The sequence below is a fragment of the Lepidochelys kempii genome, chromosome 4 (genome assembly GCF_965140285.1).
Source record: "Lepidochelys kempii isolate rLepKem1 chromosome 4, rLepKem1.hap1, whole genome shotgun sequence".
NCBI lineage: Eukaryota > Metazoa > Chordata > Testudines > Cheloniidae > Lepidochelys > Lepidochelys kempii.
The window spans coordinates 68,419,722-68,442,539 of record NC_136383.1 but is presented as its reverse complement, the minus strand read 5'-3'; the positions used below and the strand labels follow the sequence as shown (position 1 = coordinate 68,442,539).

At 40.2% G+C, this 22,818-nt stretch overlaps 1 protein-coding gene across 2 annotated transcripts in view; it reads right to left on the bottom strand.

Moving 5' to 3' along the window:
* Positions 1-22,818, bottom strand: part of PALLD (palladin, cytoskeletal associated protein) — a 346,856-nt gene that overhangs the window by 225,642 nt on the left and 98,396 nt on the right. The window contains exon 2 of one of the 2 annotated variants that reach the window (XM_073341571.1): positions 783-961. In XM_073341571.1, coding sequence (XP_073197672.1) covers positions 783-961 — 179 coding nt within the window. Of the gene's footprint in view, positions 1-782; positions 962-22,818 lie in introns of those variants that run through there. The other variant, XM_073341572.1, reaches the window with a different exon arrangement.

The window sequence follows — 22,818 nt, the reverse complement described above, 5'->3', positions numbered from 1 at the left end:
GGGGCTCCTTTCATTCCTCCCCATTCCAAGCACCCTATGTGGCACCTTCCCATCCCTTTCTATTCCAAGGACTCCCAGGAAGCCCCATTGGGATCTGTGTATACCCCTCCATTGCTCATTTTCCCCATAACAGATTCCTCCATTCTTCCCCACACCCATTCCCTCCTTACTCCCCACACCAGCCTCTACCATCTGTGTGAGCCCCCATTCCACTCTTCCTCCCATTATTTTTATTTAATTTCTGTCTGGAAGATACTTCATTCAGGGTGTCAATGTTTTAAAATTGTACTGGGAGGATGGGCAGAGGTGAGCTGCCACAATTGGCATGCCAGAAGGTGTTAATGGGTGCCATCAACTGGTTCTTTGATCTATAGACTACTGAACCCCTTAGCTCTGCTAAGCAGATGCCAGAGTGTCTGTGTCTCCCCCATTTCCTCTTTCAGTTTACCAATTTTTGCCAAAATCAATATGGTTCTCCCCATTGATGTCTAGAACAGTCTCTGAATTTTGGAGACACAGAAATGTCATCAAGTTGAGTGTAAGATCTTGCTTGACTCAGCTGAAAATCTCAAAGCTACAAAATCATAAACAAAACCTAATGTGCAGTATCTAAAGTCAGCTCCATTTTTAAAATGGGATCTTGTCTCCTAGATGCCTACATCCCTTTTGAAAACAAGACTTAGGCCCAGGTTTGTAAAAATATTTAAGTATTGCTGAGGTCAGTGTTGGAATGCCTAACTGATTTAGGAGCCTAAGTATTTTCATTTTACCTTTTTTCTTACCTTCAATGAATACTTCTGCTGAAGTACTATCAGAACCAACAGAATTTGATGCCAAGCAAGTGTAACGTCCAGTATCGTCCTCAAAGGCTTCTGCTATGATTAGTGAATGGAGGCCTCCACTTTCACAATGGATCTGAATATCAGGGGAATTCTGCAACTCTTTCCCTTCACAGAACCATCTGCAGTTCACATGTGAACAGGGACAGAACACAAAGAGAAAACAAAGTGTTGATTTGTATCTACCACTAACAAAATGATATGAAAAATTGTTGCAAACTCTGAACAGCTACATACATTAAGGAAAACTTATTGCTTGTTTTTATATTTCATGGAGCCTACAAAGAAATACAACTTTCTAATATAAGATGAATCTCAAGCTTACTTAATAAACATACATACTTACAAATTACTATTAATAATTTTCTTAACTTCTCTTCAGGTACCATTAACACATTGTACAGTTTTAAAAAGTAACCTGCATTAAGCACCTGGAAATTAGGTTACAATTTAATCTCTTGTTTTGAGAGTCTAAGGCAGTATGTGTAGGCAAGCAAACTCCTTTGTGTTCATTACAAATCCTCCATCTAGAATATGTGATTTTTGTTCTCAAATTTGCAATCAAAATAGCAAAGCCATGTCTTACACCTTCCATATCATTACTTTTTTTAAGGTTCCTACTAAATATGACCTTAGTGATTCTAATTCTGATACAAATGGCATAATTCACTCTTGACAGGAGTTATTCCTTTCCTAAACACCCAGGAATCTGGTGTGGCAGGCTCCAAAGTGATTTGTTTATCAATACCAGTACATGCACATTCTCCCTCCCAGCCTTCATCCTTATGAATAGATTTTTTTCATTATACAACTATGCAAATGCATTGAAAGACTGATTTACTTCAGATAAAAAGAGAAAAATGCAGGGAATTTTCTACTTCAGATCAACAAAATATTCAAAATCCCTTTGACAAGATTGTTCCCTTAGTTCTTAACTACTTCTTAGTGCATGTCTGCAATTCTAATCTTCCATGAATTGCTTCCATCTGAAACTTTTTGCTTTGTTGGCATCTTGTCCTGAAAATAAAAACAATAGAAGCCATATCTGTTGCTTTTCCTAAACTTTTTTAAAAAAAAGTGATCCAGTGTTAGGGTATCTTCCATTCCTATTTAAGAACAGTTTGTAATGCTACATGCAGTGCTAGAGATGTCAAATAAAGGTCAATTAGGAGCCTTTACAAATGGACTGAACCTGTTCCTATTTCATTCTAGCCAAATGGATAGAATAAAATTAGTTTGGTTTCCTTTTCATTTATGATTAGCAAAACAGGAAGATACTTGGACAATTTGCCTCTAAAAATATTAAATCTGAATGACTATGTTTATTCTTATTTTTATATTCTAGAGGAAAAATGGTGCCTTCTCCACTCAATATCTAATGGATTTACACATGAGGTAACTCCCATTAACACTAATGAGAACTGTGCACACAAGTCCCCTGTGCAGATGAAGAATAGACACAATATTCCTCAAGGCTAGGAAATGTTGATAATGGAACTAAAATCCTATACCATTCTGTTTTGTAACTGAAGACTAACAAGCTCCTTTTGTGTGTCCTATTGTGCCCAGAGCGCCCCCCACACACACTGAACCACTTAGGCAAGAAACAAATAAAGTTCCTTTTGTTTACTCAATAGCCCCATTTGGCCTAGTTTTACAATTATCTGGTTTGGGGACAAATTTATCCAGTCAGTTCACCTGCCAGTATTAACACTTCTGTTCTCCTCCTCCCCCATGCCATCCAACCCCCTCCCTATTCTGCATGAGGAACTTCAACTACTGCATCTGCCAGAATCCTAGACTTTGGTCACCTTTTCTATAGGCTAAGAGTTTGGTAATATAGAGGAAGGAAAGGCTGACCCAGAATTTCTGGACTGATAACTATAGCCAAGACCCTATAAAATGGGGACTCGGAAACCTATCTAGCAATCCTATTCCTCTTTCTATTTCCTTTTCTTCTTTCTGGAAACACCTTTCAAGGCAAAGACGCCATTCATAGCCTAATTACTTTCTCAGATAGGGTCCAGTTTTAGTCTTGTGCAGGTTTAGACTTCTAATAAGTCTCTATTGTCACCGAAATTCCTTTTACCCCAAATATTTATGGTACTATGATTTATATGGTCATAAAATGTCTGCTAATATAGTTTGTACCAGGGAGATTTATCTGGTGAGGTTTAGACAAAGTTATTTTCTTAGGAGGGTCAGTTTTATTTTCTTCCCCTGATGCGTGAGAGATTTATGTGGCTAGCAACTAGCGATCTCAATGGGAGTTATTGCAAGTAAATCTTTACGTATTCTTTGACTTCTAGTTAAGGTTGGGAGTCACCATCAATGACCTATCATTAGAAAAAAGAACATGAATCCCAACCTTCCACATCAGACACTGCTTCATTTCAGTAGCTGAAGATCAAAATGCAGTAGTAAGCAATTCAATACAAAATTACCTCAACCATCTTTAATGTGATGCTTGATGAACAGGAAACAGGCCTGATTTTTGACTGCACTCATCACTGTTATCAAGAACAATTCATTCCCCCATTTCTGACTGTAGTTGCAACCTAGTAAGTGCTGTTTCATGAAATGCAGAGACAACGTTGGAGATTTTGGTTACATTAGCTACGTATGTTTATTTGATAACATTTTCAACTCTCAGTTTGCTTACAGGAAATTCAGGGTATTTATTGTAAATTCCTCAGCGGAGAGGTGAAAATTAAGTCTACTGAATGAATGCCTCACTGAAGTTTTTATTTTTCCTGCAATGAATTTGGTAAGTGCCAGTTCAGCTCACTCGAAGTAGCACTAGTGTAATGGATCCATTAGCCACCCAGAAGTATGAGAAAGGTGTTTTTCAGCTTATAAAGCTGGATGAAATTTTAAGACTTGCATGCACTTAAAGATGGAATAAAGCAAGTTTAAAGCAAACTAGCTTTTATACAGCATAGGATATTCCATGGAGCAGACTGACCATCAATAGATTACATCTTTACACTTTGGGCTTTGTCATCCCTATTGCTGTTTAGTGTGGAAAGGTTCAGAGGGGAGGAATTCACATTCAAATGGCCCTAGAGATTAAAAGAGGAAAGGCAAAGAAGGCCTTCTAGTACCATTTTCTCTTTCAGGTGCTACAGGAATTTTGGAATCATGTCTGGTCAGAGAAGAACAGTCACATGAAGCTTATGTGAAAATTTCTCTGCGAGTTTGCACTAGCTAGGTCAGCATTTCCTCCTCTACAGTCCATTTCATAGGCAACTGGTAACTGCTGATTGGGGAGGGCACAATGGTAGCCCCCACCAACCACCACAGACATGGTCAACTTCCTGGTGACTGCCAAGGCACCCTCCAGCAACACCCTCTTGACCATGCACCCCTCTAACCATGGCACACTGGTTGGTCGCCCACATCACCTATCCTTAAAGCTCATCCTGCCATGACTGGCCTTTGGGAAAATGGCACCCTAGGACCCTGCCCCACTGCCTTCCCAGATTCCCCAACCCCAATCATCCCTGGCCCCCATTGCCTCCCTGGGCTCCCCTCCTTCCCCCATTGCTCCTGGCCCCTGCTGCCTCTTCCAGCTCCCACCTATCGCCTCTGGCCCCTGCTGCCTCCCTAGGCTCACTACCCCACCCTAGCTTCTGCAGGCCCCACTACTTCACTATCTCCCCCCCGCAATGCCCCAACTGACTCCCTGAGCTCCAGGCAGGCTAGTCCAGACACATACTCAAGCAGGTAAATAGCTGCCAGCCGGTGAGGAAGGGATGCGACTCAGCAAGCCTCCCTACACCCCTCTGGCAGAAAGTGGTCTCAATTCCCTGCTCTAGGCGCCAGCTAGTGGGGCTCAGCAGGGGCACTCACTGCTGGTGTCTTTAGTAAGCATGACCCTTCAGCTGTGCTCAGCCCACCCTGGCAGAAATCGGAGGGCGGGGGGATGGCATGTGACCCCACGTGCCCCCCACATGTGTCATCTATAGTCCATAGTCTATTTACTCCCTTAGGGGGAGGAGGATTATGACCCTGGTGTGGATGTGGAAGGCAATGGCAATTTTGCTCCTGAGGGAGGCATTCTACCAGAAAATTATGTCCTAAAGAGTAGCATGGAAGAATGGGCCCACAGTCCAGATGTTCTGAGAGAAGAAGGATTTCTCTGTGGCTCTCAGGGTGAAACAAAATTTTTTTACTTCATATGTTCAAAGCACTGTGTGCAAACATTAGTTAGTTCTCACCCCACCCCTCTATTATAGATATATATATATTATGTCATGTGTATACATTGGGTGGGGGTGGGGGAAGAGGGGAAGTATACAGGCAGAGGGGTGAAATGACTTGCCTAAGATAACACAGTGAGTCTGTGGCAGTTCTGGGATCAAAACACAGATGTTCTAACTCCCACCTTATGCTCTTTTCTTTAGGTCAGTGGTTCTCAACCAGGGGTACACGTAGAGAGGTCTTCCAGGGGGTACATCAACTCATCTAGATATTTGCCTAGTTTTACAACAGACTACAGAAAAAGCACTAGTGAAGTCAGTACAAACTAAAATTTCATAAAGACAACGACTTGTTTATACTGCTCTATATACACTGAAATGTAAGTACACTGAAATGTACTGAAATGTATACACTGAAATGTAAGTACAATATTTATATTCCAGTCAATTTATTTTATCATTTTATGGTAAAATGAGAGAGTAAGCAATTTTTCAGTAATAGTGTGCTGTGACACTTTTGTATTTTTGTCTGATTTTGTAAGCAAGTAATTTTTAAGTGAGGTGAAACTTGGGGATACGCAAGACAAAAATCAGACTCCTGGAAGGGATATGGTAATCTGGAAAGGTTGAGACCATGCTTTAGACCACACATCTTTGTAGAGAATTGGTATGGTCTAAAGTAGTGGTTCTCAACCATTCCAGACTACCGTATCCCTTTCAGGAGTCTGATTTTGACACCCCTGTGCCATAGTATCATTACTTCAGTCATTGCACCCACTGAATTTCAATGGCACTTTTGCCCCTAAATCACTTGGGCACCGTTGAAAGTTCCACCCTTAGGAGGCTAACTTCAGTCACTAGTTTAAGGATCTTGGCCAATAGTCCTCACTTCTCCGAAACTGCTGTGTACAATTGTTGTGGGTTAGTGAACCATTTCTGTAGGTTATCCCAATGGTGCCACATTTCAGTAGTCCCTGTAATTGATCCCTGCATATAGATTCTATTTCAGTTTGTTAACCTTAATAAATCACTTCGGGATCCTTTGCAATGAATGGTACTGTATTAATGCAAGACATTATATCCTAGTCAGGGGACATAACAGCTCAGATAACTTTAAAAAAAGGGCGAGAAAGACTAGCATTAAAGGGTTTTAACATATTTCAAGTGACAGAGAAGTGAATTTTGACTGCTGCGCACTCTTCTATGCTCTCGTATAAGTAGTTCTATTCCTGTTCTTCCCCCTCCCCCAGCAAAGCTTTTTTACTGGCTATACTTAGCATCCTAATTTTTACTGTGATATGCTTACGTAAAAGAAAAGAATGAGAGATACCAGCTGTGAAACAGTCTGTATATTATGCATATCATGACATGAGTTAGTCATTCATACCATTTGTCTATCTCCTTCACTCCTCTTTCCCTCCTGTCCTGACAATCCTCTGTATATGGAAATGCATGTGTGTCTGGGATTTTAATGACTCTGAACAAAATATTAACAGTTGAGCAGCACACTGACTGACCATATACCAGGGCCTTAAGAAAAACAGTTCAATCTTTCCTCTAATGCATAATCCTGCTGTAACCTATGTTTAGTAAAAGTAACTGAGGAATAAGGAGGGTTTCCTTTCCACACACTCTTAAAAGTTAATTTAAAATGGCAGCTGAAGTGAAATTTAAAGACAGCCTGAGGGAAAAATTATAATAGGGCACTCTGACCCCTACAAAATGTGGAGAGAGATAAGTTGTAAATTAAAAATGTAATTTTATCCTTAGTGGTGTTAACTATGGCCAGCAAGAAACGCTAAAAGAAAACAATGTAGTATTGCTTTAGTGGTATAGTCAGTGATTCCATTATACTGTATAAACTCCTATTTTGTAATTTCCCTACAAAAATTAACCACTGTCTCACCCTTCCAGACTGCAAACATTTCCATTTGCAAATTTTTCAGTTTACAATTTTAAAAAGAAATCCATTTCACCACATCAAAATTAAATTAATTTATGCTTCTAGTGTATGCATAACTCAGTTTTACACAAAAAGTAATTTGTGAAGCAATTAGGACATGTTTTCATATATAGTCCATATTCTTAGCTTTATATATTATAAAATGACTACAAATAACGACAGACTCTTGCTACCTGTATTTTGATATCTTTTAAAAATCCATCAAGATTTTAACCTCTGAAAACAATAGAAAAATGTGTATCTTCTTTCTGAATGCATAGCTTAGTGGGTCCAAAAATGAATTTACAGGGCTAGTGTGGTCAAGCTAGTAAAAAAGTACATAACATTGGATGATCTCTCTCATTTATTCCGGACTGATCTCTTTAGCAATGTAATTGTCATCTTAAAACTCTCACTCACCTCAATGGGAGTGCCATATTCAGTGGAGCAATTGCAGGATTAGTCTCTAAGGGTATGTCTATACTGCAGTTAAACACCTACAGCTGGCCCGCATCAGCTGACTCGGGCTTGGGCTATGGGGCTGTTTAATTGCAGTGTAGATGTTCAGGGTTGGGTTGGACCTTGCAGCGGGGAGGGTTCCAGAGCCCAGGTTCCAGCCTGACCCCAAATGTCTATACTGTGATTAAACCACCCTGCAGCCTGAGCCCTGTGAGCTGAAGTCAGCAGACATGAGCCAGCATGGGTGTTTAATTGCAGTATAGACATACCCTAAGGAGGCAACAGTGTTTCCTCATGCAACATGTGAAGACCAAAAAACGGCTCTGGATTTGCTGCATTTTCACTGTGTTGTGGAAGGAGAGAGGTATAAAATTTGTTCGAGAGAATTCTGCTCCCTGGAAGCAACATAGAAGCAGAGAGGGGAAGGAAAGGTAGAGATGGGGCCAGTTGATTTAGAAGGGATGCAGTGCATGGCCTTTACTGCTGAGAGTAGGCTGCAGGAACTCCACAGACTGTCTTCACTTGTCTACTCCGGTTTAGAGGGGAAATTTTGTTCCCTCCAACTGTCACATAGTTCCTCACAATCTTTTTGTGAGAGCTGTGTTCATGATCAAGGATTTGGCTGTAAGTAACTATTAGGAATTTGCACTATAGACTAACTATTCCATTGAAGTTGATACACACACTGAAGAGATGTTATAACCCAAGGAAAAGAACTGCTAAGTTAGTTTTAGGCATTGACAAATCCAGACAAGGCATTTGAAGCTGTAGCAGACACTGTCCTTAGCTCATTTCATTGCGTCTCGGTATTGCAGAGGTTTCACAGCCTTGTATAGTACTATATGCTAAATGCACTATAATAGCTAGATACCACAGAAGATCGGTTTTACCAACTCTGAACATTCAAAAATCATGAGTCCACCCTAAAAGTTCATGGGATTGACTTAAAGCACCCAAGAATTAAGATATTAAAACTGGGGACTTTATTTGCCTCTAGTTTGAGTCTTTCAGGATTCGTATTTCTAGACTTTTCTCTGTTACCTTGACACATACAAGCTTCCTTTTAAAAAAAAGAAACAACAGAGATTATCATAACATGACTGCATAACATAACATTGGGACTAGTAGAAAAACATCAAAATATGACAAGGGCTGTGATAAAATCATAGACTGTCAAAATTTCACCTTCAGCTTACTAGTTTTTGTCAGTTTGTATTCAAACCTAGTATTAGACACATTGTATCATCAGGTTAAAATTGGCAACAAAAAATGTTTTCTAAAAGCTGTTTTATTTATATCTTAGATTAGGAGAGCTTTTTAACCTTATTTACTGATCTTTGTTTACTCTTTGCACTTTGCTCATCTTGAATCATGAAATTCTGCTGGCTTCAACTGAGTTATCAATTATTTATACCTCTGTAATGATTCAGAATGCACATCACAAAATGGTAGCCCTGAATTTCAAATTCACTACTGCCCTCCAAACTCATTCATATGCCCATCTTACATGAAGATCTTCTAAACGGTTTCAACTTTTAATTATAATTACAACATATTATTCTGAGAGACCTGGGCCTGAATCAAAGCACTTAAACATATGACTAATCCAAACCCTTTCAGCAAAAACATTTGGAACTATAGCTTACACTCTGAAATTTACTCCATTAAGTTAAAGTTAGAGACACAGCAACAGATTTGACCCAGAACATCATCATTCTTAAAAAAAATTAATGAAACTTTAAAAATAATGCAATGGATAAACTTTTGTTTGGATTTAAGTGTTTCTCCATGTGAGAGAACCTTGCATCTTTGTGGTGGTGGCTGAGAACTGTGAGGTGGGTAAATTTGACTATAAACAAAAATGGAACTAACTAGTATCTTTTTGCACTGGTTTTATAACAGAGCAAAGTCTGACTTTGTATATGTATGGAAACCTACCATATAGATAAGAGCCAATAATAAAAGAGTCTGTTAAAATGAGACCATTCTATTTTAGCAAAATTTCATGTGTAAACAGGCATTCCAAGACACAATGAATCATATTCCAGATGGTTTCTGTATTTGTCCACATGCTTATAAAATAAAAATCTAGGAGAAATGTGTGATCTCACTGACTGATGGAGTATCTGTAAATTCAGTTTTCACCATGGCTCAAATTAATTGAAGGCAGAATGAGAAAATAGCTTTTGCTTTTCAAACTGTAACAAGTTAATTTATTTTCAGTATTAGCATATGGGAATGCAATTAACACTAGATCACAGAGATTATTTTCCATATGGAAAAATGGCCCTTAGTAAATACAGAATTATTGGGATGCATAGTTAAGGTTATCTACAAATACTACTGTCATGCAGGTACTGATGTCTTCATTGCAAGGGTTCAAGGTAATGTTCCCTGCTGATCAGTCCCCCTTGGAGGATATGAATATTTTCAGGTGACCTTGACTGTATGTGTGTTTTTCTAGACCTTTATAATTATTAAAATATGTATTATTTATTTTAAGAGTTTAACAGGAGGACAATTATGCTTTAAAAGTGAAAATCTGCCAATTTTCTCTTTGGTGATCTGGTTCCAGATCTCATGGGTGCATTTATAACATGAGAAGATTAGAGATAACAAAGAAAGCACTCATTGTGAAAGCTGATTTTTCCACAGCACAGTGGCAAATGTTATAGGTATCATACTTTAAGTAATCCAGTTTTAACAGTCATCCTGCAGAACAGGAGGCAACTGTACAGCTGTTATTCATTCAGTAAGAATAGGAGGCAGATCATCCTTTTCTTACTGGCAGAGAAAAGAGCCTGGTCTCCTTACGTTGAGAAAAAATAAGAGTGGGAGAGTCTCTCCTTCAATCCAGTCCTCTGCTGAGAAGACTATTCTATTTTGAAAGACGAAAGATTGGCCTAAGAGTGGACTATGCAGCAGCTTTATCTCAGATCAGATCACTTACAGCATAAACCCCTTTCAAGCAAGGGAGAAGGGAGTGCTGGATGGCACAGTGGATAACAAGCCTTTCACTTCTCGAGACTGAAGTTTAAATCCTATCTTAGGTCACAAGATAACTGTCTGTTCTTGCCCTTATGTATCGACATCACAAAATCACTACACAGTTTACTAAAAATGACCCCAATTGGCATGGTCTACTGAAAAGTTATAGGTGTGGATAAAACTAAACATACATTTGGAAGAGCTGCATGTGAAACCTTGTGCAGTGTTTTCTGCTCTATATTTGGCTCAAGTCAGTACTCTAAATCCTTCACTTTTATAAGCAGTAACGTAATTCACAAGTAGGGCTGAGTAAATATTTTAAATAAGTAATATTTGAAAATATTAATTCAAATTAAAAACAGAACTTGTGTTGTCTGCATTTGTGACCTCTTATTTACATAAAACAACTGTGTGTGAAGTTTTGTTCACAAGAATGTACTTGGAAAGAGAAAGTGTCAAATTCTTATGCAAATATGTATTCATACATTAATATGTATTTACAAGAGAAGTGTTTGTGTGGGTATATTCAGAGCTCTTTGTGGGTTTGGGCAATGATCAGAGCAGGGAACAGAAACACTACCAGATGCTGTAGGTATGTCTACACAGCAGCTGGGAGTGAAACTTGCACTAGGAGAGCTTGAACTATCATGCTAGGACGGACGTTGCAGTCCACAGAGACTTGGGCTAGCCACCTGAGCTCAGACCCAGGGTCTGAGTGGGCCTGAAAGCCCAAGCTGCTGACTGAACCACAGCATCCACACAGCTATTTCTAGCATGCTATCTTTAGTCCTGCTAGCACGAGTCTGTCTACCCATGCTCAGAGACTCACTTGAAGCTGCAGTGTAGACAGACCCTTAGTTATCCTGTAAAGGGCACTCAACTGTTGAGCACCTCTGAGTGTCTGGGTGTGATAACAGAGTCAATTTCTCTCCTCTGTTGCCTCCTGCAGGCTGCCAGCTGATTTTGATGCATCTTCAGTGGCTTGGCCCTCCAGCCAAGTCACAAAGCCCTTTTTGAGTATTAGAGTCCAGGAAATAAAGTCACTATCCTCACTCGGGTCTTCAGCCCTGGCTCTGAGCCCTTTTTTAAACTGAGTCCTTTTTTCAGGCTCCCAATTAAGGTCTGTCCCCTTTTGATGTCCACACAACGTTACTGGTAGCTGGTGAGGGACCCTGGGCCTGCCCACTACTCCTGGTTCCAACTCAGAGACTCTATAAACAGCAGCAACATACTGCTCAACTTCATTCTTCTGCTGCTGTTTCCCTGGGCCTTTCCCTACCAGGCCCTTTTATCTCTAGACCTGCCTCAGGGCTAACATCCTCAGGTCCTTCTATCTCTGCATTCCCAGTTATGTAAATTCAGTCAGCCATAGAATTTGTCTGATTGCTGGGCTCCTTTGGCCAGAGAAGAGCACCTCGTCCACTCCTCTGGTCCCAGCCAGGAACTGCACTGTTAATCCCCTCTAGATCCTTTTATCGGGGCCAGCAGGGCCCTTATTGGCCAATGCTATCCCCTCTAGCCCTTGGGAGACTGTGCTTTCCAAAATGGCTGCTCCAGAGAGGCCTCTCTAGGCAGACGTGGAGGACCCACCTTCATTACTCCGTTCCTCCCACATTGCTGCTTCCTGGTATGGGCTATAGTAGGAGCATGGGGCCTCCTGTAGAGAACTGCAAAGGCCAGGTACACCCTATCACAGGCCCACAGTGAGGATTTAAAACTTTCAGAACTTCAAGCTGCAAAGCTGTTTAAAAAGTCAAGATTTTCTGGAACTATATTATATCTTTCCTCCTCTACAAAAACAGGTGAACTTATTTTTTTCAAACTTAAAAATAATTTTAAAAAACAAATTACCAAAACCAATTACCACAGCCAAAAAGCTGAAAGTTTTAGAAAGTTGCAAATGACTGAGGAAAGGGGATTAGGATGGAAACAAATAAGAAACCTTAACTGTAATGGCATGCAACTACCTCATAGCTATAAAACCTTTTTTGAAAATGTAGAAAAACATCCAAAAATATTTAATACATTTCATTTGGTATTCTATCATTTAACAGTGTGATTAATCACAATTAATTTTTTTAATTAATTGCATGAGTTAACTGTGATTAATTGACAGCCCTAATACGCAGAAAGCAATATTGTTTCTCCCATTTTGGTCTCAAGGAAACAATTATTGGAAACTGGACATATTCTTAAGTATCATTCACAGTCACAGGAAAAAGTTGCAGACATTTTTTGGACCTCATGCAGTTTTGAACCTTCTACAGACATGGTTCATGATGACCGGCTAGTAAAAAATAAGCTGGGAATATATAAGGGAAAAAAACTAAATAGTTACACACAAATATTTCTGGGTACAACATTTAGCAGACTGCAGAATATTTTATGTTGTAATCTAACTGCTATGGGCAGAAGATAAGGGGTTGAATGGAGGAAAATATAGTGTTTAACTTTTAAAAAAGCAAGAAGTATAGCTAATAAGATGACTATCTATCATTACCCTGATCACTTTACTTGTCCAGTCTGCTCTGTCCCTTTCACCACCTTACAGCAATCTTTGTCTTTTTAGACTTCATGATCTTTGGGGCAGGATTCTCTTCTTCTGTTTAGAAAGCTCCTTGCACATTTTGGCCATGACTGCAATACCAATAAACACTGGTTTCATAGTTGCCCCTACTACTGTCAATAGTTGTGCTGGCCACTTCCATGTTATCAAAGTATAAAATACAGAAGGGATTATAAATGTTGAGAATGAGAAATTGTAGTCATAAATGTATGAGGTAGAGGTGCACACTCAGCTAATTTCAAGCTAAAAAGTTATTGTAGGTAGTTAAATTACTTATTGTTTAAACCTGAATTACATACAAGAATGAATATGGTGTACTTTATTGAACAATTCCTTCATTCTTCCACACTGAGTTTTTATGTTTCTATGTAACGATTACCACAGAAGTGTGAAACAGTAGCTATAGTAGCAACTTCTAGCATAGGGAAAACAGGGGCAGCTGCCACATACAGCATTTTCAGATAACTAAAAAGTTATTGCATGTGGAACCCCCTGTAGTTTTAAGTATGTGAACTCCCAGAAACTGAGCAGTATTTTTTTTTCCTTTTGACAGGTAATTAAATTGAATGTTTTTGTACAACTTCCTCCTGGGGGCTGGAACATCTTAGCCTGAAGTCAAAGTGTGGTAGACATTATCTACATCTGAAATTGTTTCACTAATTCATTTGTCAGTATGTCAAGCAGCCCCCTTCTGTCGGTCTGTGTTGTTATGCCAGCAGCATATGATTTATTTGCTGTTTTGCCACGTAAAAGGATTAACATCTCTCTTTTAAAAGGTTGGATTATTAGATTTCTAAGTTAGAGATACTTCTCAATTCTTTATTCACTCTATCTTATTCACACTATATGGAACTGGCTACACAGTCTCTCAGTTTGTTAGCCACAACATTACTTGTACAACTACAAGAAACACGATCAGCACATCATGCTTTTTATTTTCCTGGACGATAAAGACAATGCAGTATAGCTCACTTCACTGCCCAGGGGTCTTCCTTAAAAGCCTTCCTATAATTGGAGGCAAGATAAAGTTTCCATACATTTTAAAGAACAGCATTCAAATGCAGTCAGCCCTGTCTTTTGGAAAAGAACTGAGAGATTTCTCACTTGTATTTACTGCATATGACGTTTCAAATAACAAGAGTCTATCCAACACTCTTGAGTCTAGTGACATAATTATAGCTAGCATACCCTAAAATGAAACATTCTTGCAACTGACAGCACTGTAGTTGGTTTCATAAGAGGTAAGTTACGGTTTCCTGCACAATAGTTGTTCATAGATCTACACAACTAACATAATTTGGATGTATTCCTGATTTAATTATTTGTAAACACAAAACCACTAGACTTCCCACTTCAGGCTTACGTCTCCCTCTATTAATGCAGAAACTCAGTGCCACCAACCATCATGAATTTATCACAAGTAATACAGTTTTGGCCCCTACTTCAGGCAGCTTCATGATGATGTGGAACTTCACAGCATTCAAGCAATTTGAGGAAGTATAATATGACCTAGACCTACTATACCCTGCCCCGGAGTCTAGGGGAAGGTACATTGAACTATGAACCCTAAAACCATGAATTCTAGTCACAGCTCTTACACTCACTGCTGTTAGCATTTCTTTACAACCCTTATTATGAGTCAAGGTCTCATACCAGTGGTGCCCAAACTTTTCCAGTTGCAGCCTCCCACCACCAGTAATAGAATCTGTCCCCACCCCTCCTCCATTACTGCAGAGTTGGCTTAGCAGAAGCACTTGATCTGAAAGCAGAGCTAGGGATGAGGGAGGAGCTGGGCTAGAGGTGGAGTTCCGCTGTGGCTATGGGCGGAGCAGGGCTGGGGAACACTCCCTCCTGCTTTCCCCCCAGGGGGGCTGGCCTGGGCTCTGCTGCAGCCCCTCCCCCCACATTCATCTATGCCCCCCAGGGGGCGCAACCCACACTTTGGGGACCACTGTCTTATACTGAAACTTAGGGGAGGGGGGAAGAAGGGGTAATTATCACAAACCAATATCATAGGTATCACAGACTTATGTACTTCTTGTACATGTAGGTTGCAGGGCTGCTACAAGCAGGTCTGACTCTTGTACCAGATATGGACAGGCTAAATAACTTCTTTTATAGAGAGAGAGAGACACTAGAGATGTGTCTTCAGTTAGAAGCTTTAATTGCACTACTAGTCTCAAAATAAGGTGTCACTTATGACTGTATAATATAATACAGTTTAGCATTACATTACATGTATCCTTTATATTTTACATTCCTATCATTTATAAAACATACACTATCCTGCTATCTTTAAAAGTTCAGTGTCTAACAGTCTATTAAGTGTCTCTAAGTTGTACTGGTTTTCTAGTTACACAGCCTGAACACATAACAACTTGGTCATCAGGTTGTCTATGAGTCCAATGGCTGACTACAGTTAGTTTGGAAATAATCTTCTTATTCAGCATCCATCAGCTGTAGAGTTTGCTCTATTCATTGATCTTTCAGAGGAAAGAATTTTAAATGTCAGAGATTTCTGTTGAACTCTCCACTGTTGGTCTCAAATCACACATGATCTGGGCAATGTATTTTTTTAGTATTGTTAATTAATAATTATGAGAACTGGAATTTTCCATCCTTTTTCTCCTTTCAGTTTGACACAATACACAGTCGCCAGGTTCTAGATCTGGCTGTTCTGAGTGAGGACTGTTGTAAAACTGTCTGTAAGCTCTTTTTGCCATTTTATTCAGACTCTTCGTATCTGGCCACTTTGAAGATAGAACAGCTGTATTTAAATGGTTTCAGAGTAGCAGCCGTGTTAGTCTGTGTTCGCAAAAAGAAAAGGAGTACTTGTGGCACCTTAGAGACTAACCAATTTATTTGAGCATAAGCTCTCGTGAGCTTTCCGTCTTTGGAAAAGAATCTGAGTTGTCTTCCGAACAGGAGCTGTGCTAGACTATATCCAGGAGCTGCTATCAGTGTTGATCTGTAGTTCAGAAGAGCAAGGATGGATCTTTCTGGTGCAGGATTTTCTTGGCTGTCTGTACAGCTCTCTCAACATCTCCATTCGCTTGTGGGCAATGTTGGCTGCTAGAAATATGATCAAAATCATATTTTATTTGGAATTACTTACATTTTGCTGTAGTGAAGTGTGGTCTGTTGTCTATCACTAGTTGTTCTGGAATACCAAAATGAGCAAAAGTGCACTTCGGTTTCTTGATAACACTGTGACATGTCTTTCAAGGACATTATTTATATATACCTGGAAAACAGTCCACTACAACAAGGTAATAATATCCCCTGAATTAACAAAAATCTGCAGCTAGTCTATTCCAAATTCTGTCTGGTAGAGGGGGTGTTATTAAAAGTTCTTTGTGTCCTGTTGGACTGTTATTCTGCAAAGTTCACATGCAGATTCTTTATTATTATTTATATCCTTGCTGATGCCCAGCCACCACACCGACTGGTTGGCCCATTCACAGCATTTAGTTAGACCTTGATGACCTTCATGGATGAAGGTAAAATTTCTCTCCTCGTTTTGTTTGGAATTATGATGCAATCACCTTTAATCATGAGTCCATTTGACTCACTTAATTTTCCACATACTGTAAAGCAGCATCTTGTCACCTCCTTAGTGTTTTTTTGGCCCTAATAGAACTTAGAACTTCTTGAAGTTGTGTGTCAGTTAAGGTTGCTTGATGTAGCCTTCTTTCTGACACTGGTCTGTATGTGTCCAGAGCATCTATTTACATCTTCAAGCTCAAGTTGAGTGCAATGCTGTGCTCTATGACAGTGTGTCTGCTACTACCAGATTTTTTCCAGGAACATAATTAGTAATTGGGTTAAAATCACAATAACCTTTTCAATAGGCTTGATCCAGGTCTCTTCCATTGATGAGGGTTACAAGTGGTTTATGGTCTGTTATCAGTGTAAAAGCATCCAATCCTCACCGATAGCTGTAAAAGTTCTCACATGACCATATACATTCCTTTTCAATCTGTGCATATCATTGTTCTGCTTTGATGAGTGTGCAAAAGCAAAGTGCAATTGACATCCACTCAGCTCTATCTTGATAGAACAATACACCACAGCTGCTTGCATTCTCACTGACCATTGGGACCATTGTTCACATCATTGTACATGAGAACTGGTGCTGTTAAGATGATTTCTTTCACCTTTTTGAAGGCAATTTCTTGAAAAGGCCCCTATACCCACAATGTGTTGAACGTTAGTAGTACATTCAGTGGTTTTGTCACTGTAGAGAGATCTCATAGGTATTGATCAAAATAATTTACCATACCCAGCATACTGCTCAGTTCTGGTACATTTGCTGGTTCACTGAATTGAATTGCCTTTACCCTCTCTGGGCTAGGATTGATTCCACTTTTGTTTATTGTTTGTCCCAAAACTCAATTTGGGGTAGGCAGAGAATGCATCTTTTCATTGTTTAGCTTTAGCCTAGCCTGAATCATGAGGATTAGATATTCATTGAGGATTTTATTGTGTTTTTCTAATTGAAGAACCATATATCAAATCATCATCATCCATGAAAACTAATTCCATTTGTGTTCGTTAACAGTTCTGCTAACTTTCTTTGGAAGCTTTCAGGTGCATTAGTAATCTCAAAAAGTAATCTTTAAAAGCAAAATCTCCCACAGTGTGTGATAAATGAAGTCAGTTTATAATTCTCTTTGGCTAAGGCAATTTGCCAGAACCTGCTCAAGGTATCCAGCTTAGAGAATTCTGTAACTTTTTTCACTTTGAGGAGGAAGTCATCCAGTGTTGGGAAGATATATTTTTTCTCTCACAACTTCTTCATTAAATCTTGAAATCCACAAAGATTTGTATTTTTCCATTTTTCTTTATAGTTGGCGCCACTGAGGTGTTGGCTTAGAGATTTTCTCGATAATGCCAATCTGTTCCATTTTCTCTAATTCTATTTCCACTTTTAGAAATCCTGTGAGGTTTATGTATGCTATATGGTTCAGTATAGTCTCTTAAGGTCATCTGAACTGGACCTCCTTCCAAGAGTCCAATATCGAGTTCTTCCACCTTTCTCACTAGGACTATCATGGCTGCCGCACAGCAGCTCAGAAAGTTTTTGGTCTTTGATCACATACAAACGACAAAATTTTGCATTCAGAGTGTAAGTCTTCAATAAAGGCAAAAGATTTAAAGAAATGCTCTGTTTGCTTCCCATAGCATAAATTCAAGAAGATACCTGAATATTTCCAGTTTCCTGGTGGAGTTTTGTAGCAATGAAAAATCTTGCTTCTATTCTGTCTATCCTGAAGGACTATCAAAGCTGAAGGTCTCTGGGGCATTGAAGAGTGGCATGTTGATGAGATTTGATCATGCAACCTTTGTTAAACATGCAACCTTTTTTACTTTGCTCCTGTTTGCAACTTTTGTTGCAGTTTTCCTTCTGTTTCCACTCTCCTCTGGCACCAGGAGGCTACCTTTACTTCTGACACCATTTCACATACTTCTGGTACAAGGTAGGTTGCAGGGCTGCTACTAGCAGGCCAGACTCTTGTACCAGATATAGACTGGCTAGAGAGTTCTTTTATATACAGATACTAGAGTTGCACTCAGGAAATTCTGGGAACAGAGAAATGAGGTCTCTAATATATCAAAGACAAATGTCATCCACGTAGCCCAGTGTTCAGAAGAAACCATGCCAAATTAGGTACTTCTGTAACCCACACTAACATTGTGGCTCTGTCACTCTCTAGCAACTAGACCACTTATAGATGGTTTATGATTCTATATTCGGTTCCTTAGCTCAAGTACTAGAGGTTCCAATTTCAGTCCCCACAGATTACCCAAATCGAGGTGTTGTCACATTTGGCTATGCTGTTTGTAATCAAGAATCCTGGTACTCAGTTGTGCTGTCTCACAAACACCCTGTGCAAACCACTGGCAATGTGTATGTTCTATATGGGCAGGCCTACAAAAAAGAGCAGCATGCTTCCATTTCTCCACCAGTTACTCCTTTAGCTGAAATGGAAGATGTTTATACTATGATTTTGAAGGTTGCATGTTCAAACACTGCAACTGACCTCATGTGAACATGACAACATATTATAGGTGGGCTTATATGCAGCATTCAGTTATTTTTTAAAATCTCTCTCTCTCTCTCTCTAATTGTGACAGCTAATGTAGATGTTTGTTTTTATTAATTGAAATGTTCACAGTTGCAGGACATTATTGGGGGAGGGTCAGACAATTATATGATGACAGATGTTGGCATTCAAAAAGTTAAAGATTTAGAAAACAGCTAAAATACAAACTGTTGACATCACATCTCAAAATATACAATGTAACTACCCTTAAATCAAACTCTAATAAGTTCTTAAGCAGCATTTTTCTTACTTTGCCTATCAATACATTCCAGTTATCAATAGAAATATTTTTTTCATATTTGTGTGTGTACAGTAAAAATAAATATTTACCAACATTTTCTGATAAAAATCTAAGACTTCCAAGTCTAATTAGTGGCAGGGATGGGAGTGCTCCCTATTAAGGTTGCCAGACACTGCCCAGTTTAAGATCCTGCTTTCAGTTGCTTGTAACTTCACCAAACTAAAACCATTTGGCCTGATTTTTTTGATGCTGGGTGTTTGCCTCAGGCAGATTTGTTTGTTTGCTTTTGGGGGTGAGGGGTGGGGATAGATTTCAGCTAAACAGTTCAACCATTTCTAAGAACAAGGCTATGGAAAAATATGTCTTGTATTACCCATGTTATATTTTGGCAACTTTTTGTCTGAACACCTCTATCACCCCTATGCTTTGGGGCTGGGACTTGAAATTTTACCAGACGTGGTCTTTGTCTCAGGGGCATGTCTTTCCATTCTCTGTGACTATCTGCCCAAATCTGGCCAAGTTAGAAGCCTTTGAAAAACTCCAATTCACATATCTCAAGAGACTCCTTCGATTTTAGCAGTGAAAATCTCTGAAGATTCCATTCTCACTGAGCATGTTTGAGGCTCTCACAACTCCTGCATGTGCCAGGACTGCACATGTTCATCCCCCACAAAGCAATGGAGGATGCCTCTCTCCAGCACTGGACTACCAGGGCAAAGCCAAACTTCCATTTAATGGCTGCTCCCAAATGCTCTAGTGGCCAGGCATTAGCACTGAGAGCAGGAAGCCTGCCTCTCCCATGCTCTCAATGACCCCATTTGGCACCCAGGCCACATGAAGGAGGAAGCAGTCAGATTAGAATGCAGAGGGGACAGAAGTTGGATGGGTAGACTGGGACTGGAAGCCAACTGAGAGAGTGATGGGGTGGGATTGATGCCAGTTGGCTGAGAGGGTGGGGAGAGACAGAGTCAATGAGAAGCAGGGGGAGAGACATTGGATTGACAAAAAGAAGCAGGGGACAAGGAGTTAGGGAGTGGGGACAGACTGGAGAGCTGTTGAGAGAGAGACTGAGAATGAATGAGGAGCCCACTAACAGAGATTAAGATCTTTTCTCCCTCACTCTCTTTATGCAGCTTCCTTTCCTGCTCTGAGCTTTCTCCTGCTGTCTCAGGGCCCCCAAGGAGCCTTCTTGCTCCCTGCAGTATGTCTATAGACCTAGCTGCAATTTCCTGATCTTCCCTCTTTAATGAAACCACCTTCTGCTCTTTATGGGGAATTGCCTGATTCCCCTCAGGTGCAGATCATTCTATAATCAGGTTGGTTTAACACCATGCTCTCCAGTCGTTATAGCTGGCAATACTAGAAACGGTAAAGTTAGATTACTGTCCAGCAAAACTAGCAGCATTTGCTGGGAATGATATCTAGCTTACAGCAATTGTACTACATCTTTTATTTCAATTTTACTTTCCACTTTGGTTTTTTTCCTTTTTCTACTAGGTCACTTAAACCCTCTTCCAGCAAAGATACTGTGTCCAGAAAGCTCAGTAAATAGCATTTGCCACATTGGATCTGACCACTGGTCCATCAAATGTGGTATCCTATCTCTGGTAATGACCTAATCAGGGACATAGGCAGGGTAGGGCAAGCGGGGCAGCAGCCAAGAGTGCAAAGCCACAGAGGTAGAAAAATGGGGCATGGCAAGGGTCAGCCAACCACAGCAGAGATTGCCTCCCCACAACTGTATAGTGGTTCCAGCACTCCAGAGCCCACTAGTGTCATTCCCCTCGGCAGCAATGCGCATAGGATCTGCCTACCTCAGCCAAGCCACCTCAGTGTGTGAGAGGCTTCCTCCCCCAGCTGGGTGCTCTTGCTCCCCTGCATCCCCAAGCACTGCTTGGAGTGCAGCTGGGCAAACTCCTGAGGGGACAAAGGGGTGTCCAAGGTGAAAGAAAATGTCCCCATAAGGACTGGATGTGTGGAACCTTCCTGTGAACTCCGGGCAGGATACTGGTGGCTCAGAGGGGAGCAGCTGCTGCAGCCGGGAGCAGGAGCGAGGGGAAAGCTTGGCCCCAGGCTGGGTACAAGTGCCAGGAACCATGTGACGGCCCTGAGCAGGGAGACCATAGCCCAGAAGCTGGAGGGTAAATCACTGGCCGATAAGCTGTGGGTGGGAACGTTGGGAGACTATGTGAAGCATGATCAGGTGCTGGGAGAACAGACCCTGCTGCCATCCCTGCTCACAGAATCCTCTCCCTCACCCTCTGGGGCCCCTCTGTCTTTGTTTCTAAAATGCTCTGCTTAGAAATTTAGCTTGATTTAACAAAAAAGATAAAATATCATCCAAAATTGAAATAAAATGTTTCATGGAATATCAGGGTTGGAAGGGACCTCAGGAGGTCATCTAGTCCAACCCCCTTGTCAAAGCTGGACCAATCCCCAACTTTTTCCCCCGATCCCTAAATGGCCCCTGCAAGGACTGAACTTACAAGCCTGGGTTTTGCAGGCCAATGCTCAAACCACTGAGCTATCCCTCCCCCCATGAAATGCAATGAACCTGAGATGAAATTATTTTGGCCACCAAAACAAAACAAAAAAAAATCATTTGCCCAGCTCTACTGCTGTAGAACTTTGATGTTTGAAAATGATAGATTAACATTTTCTGTTTATTTCCCTCTATTTTCCATTTTTGTTTTCCTCTGAGTTCCAAGCTGTGACTGAAACTAGATACAGAAATGACAAAATGGGGAGAATGACTCTTCTTACAATATTGCTGACCAGGTAGGAGGCACCACAAATCTTATGAAATTTCTGGTATGATTCTGCAGAACAAAGAGGTTTGGATTAATATCTGAACTGAACTATCTGAGGTTTGTCCTTCACAAGCTATTATTTAGAGCAGTTGTTTTCCAGCCCTTTCCTTAGGTAGGCAACTTCATACAAGATAGATCGTTTCAAGGACCCACTCATCTCTTAAATGCTCAATCCCCCAGCATGTGCTCTTCAAATGCTTCGTTCTGAGGGCCACTAAGAAAAGGTCAGTGGATCAAATTTGAGTTTGGTGGGTTGAGGGTAATGCTGGTGGACTATAACTAAGACTTATGGGGTGAAACTGAGCAAAGGAAAATTTAGGGTGGATGGAGAGATCTATTACACTGCCTTATAGTGTCCAAAAGGCAATGGAAAGAGTCCTACCTCATGAAATTGGTCTAGAAAAAGAACACAAGAATGCAGTGGAATAAAGTCACTCTCCTGGTTCAGTAGATAAACGTAACACCGTAGATCTATTCCACTTCTAACTTCTGATTTTAAATAGAGTTAGTGAACAACTTATTTAGCAAGTGGAGTCACGTTTTTCTGTTTGTGGGATACACACAAGCAGATCATAATTTCCTCAAATTTATTCAACAAATACCTTGTCATAATGTTTGCATTCTGGATTGCCCAATATTCAAAAAAATCAAGATGTTTAATAAT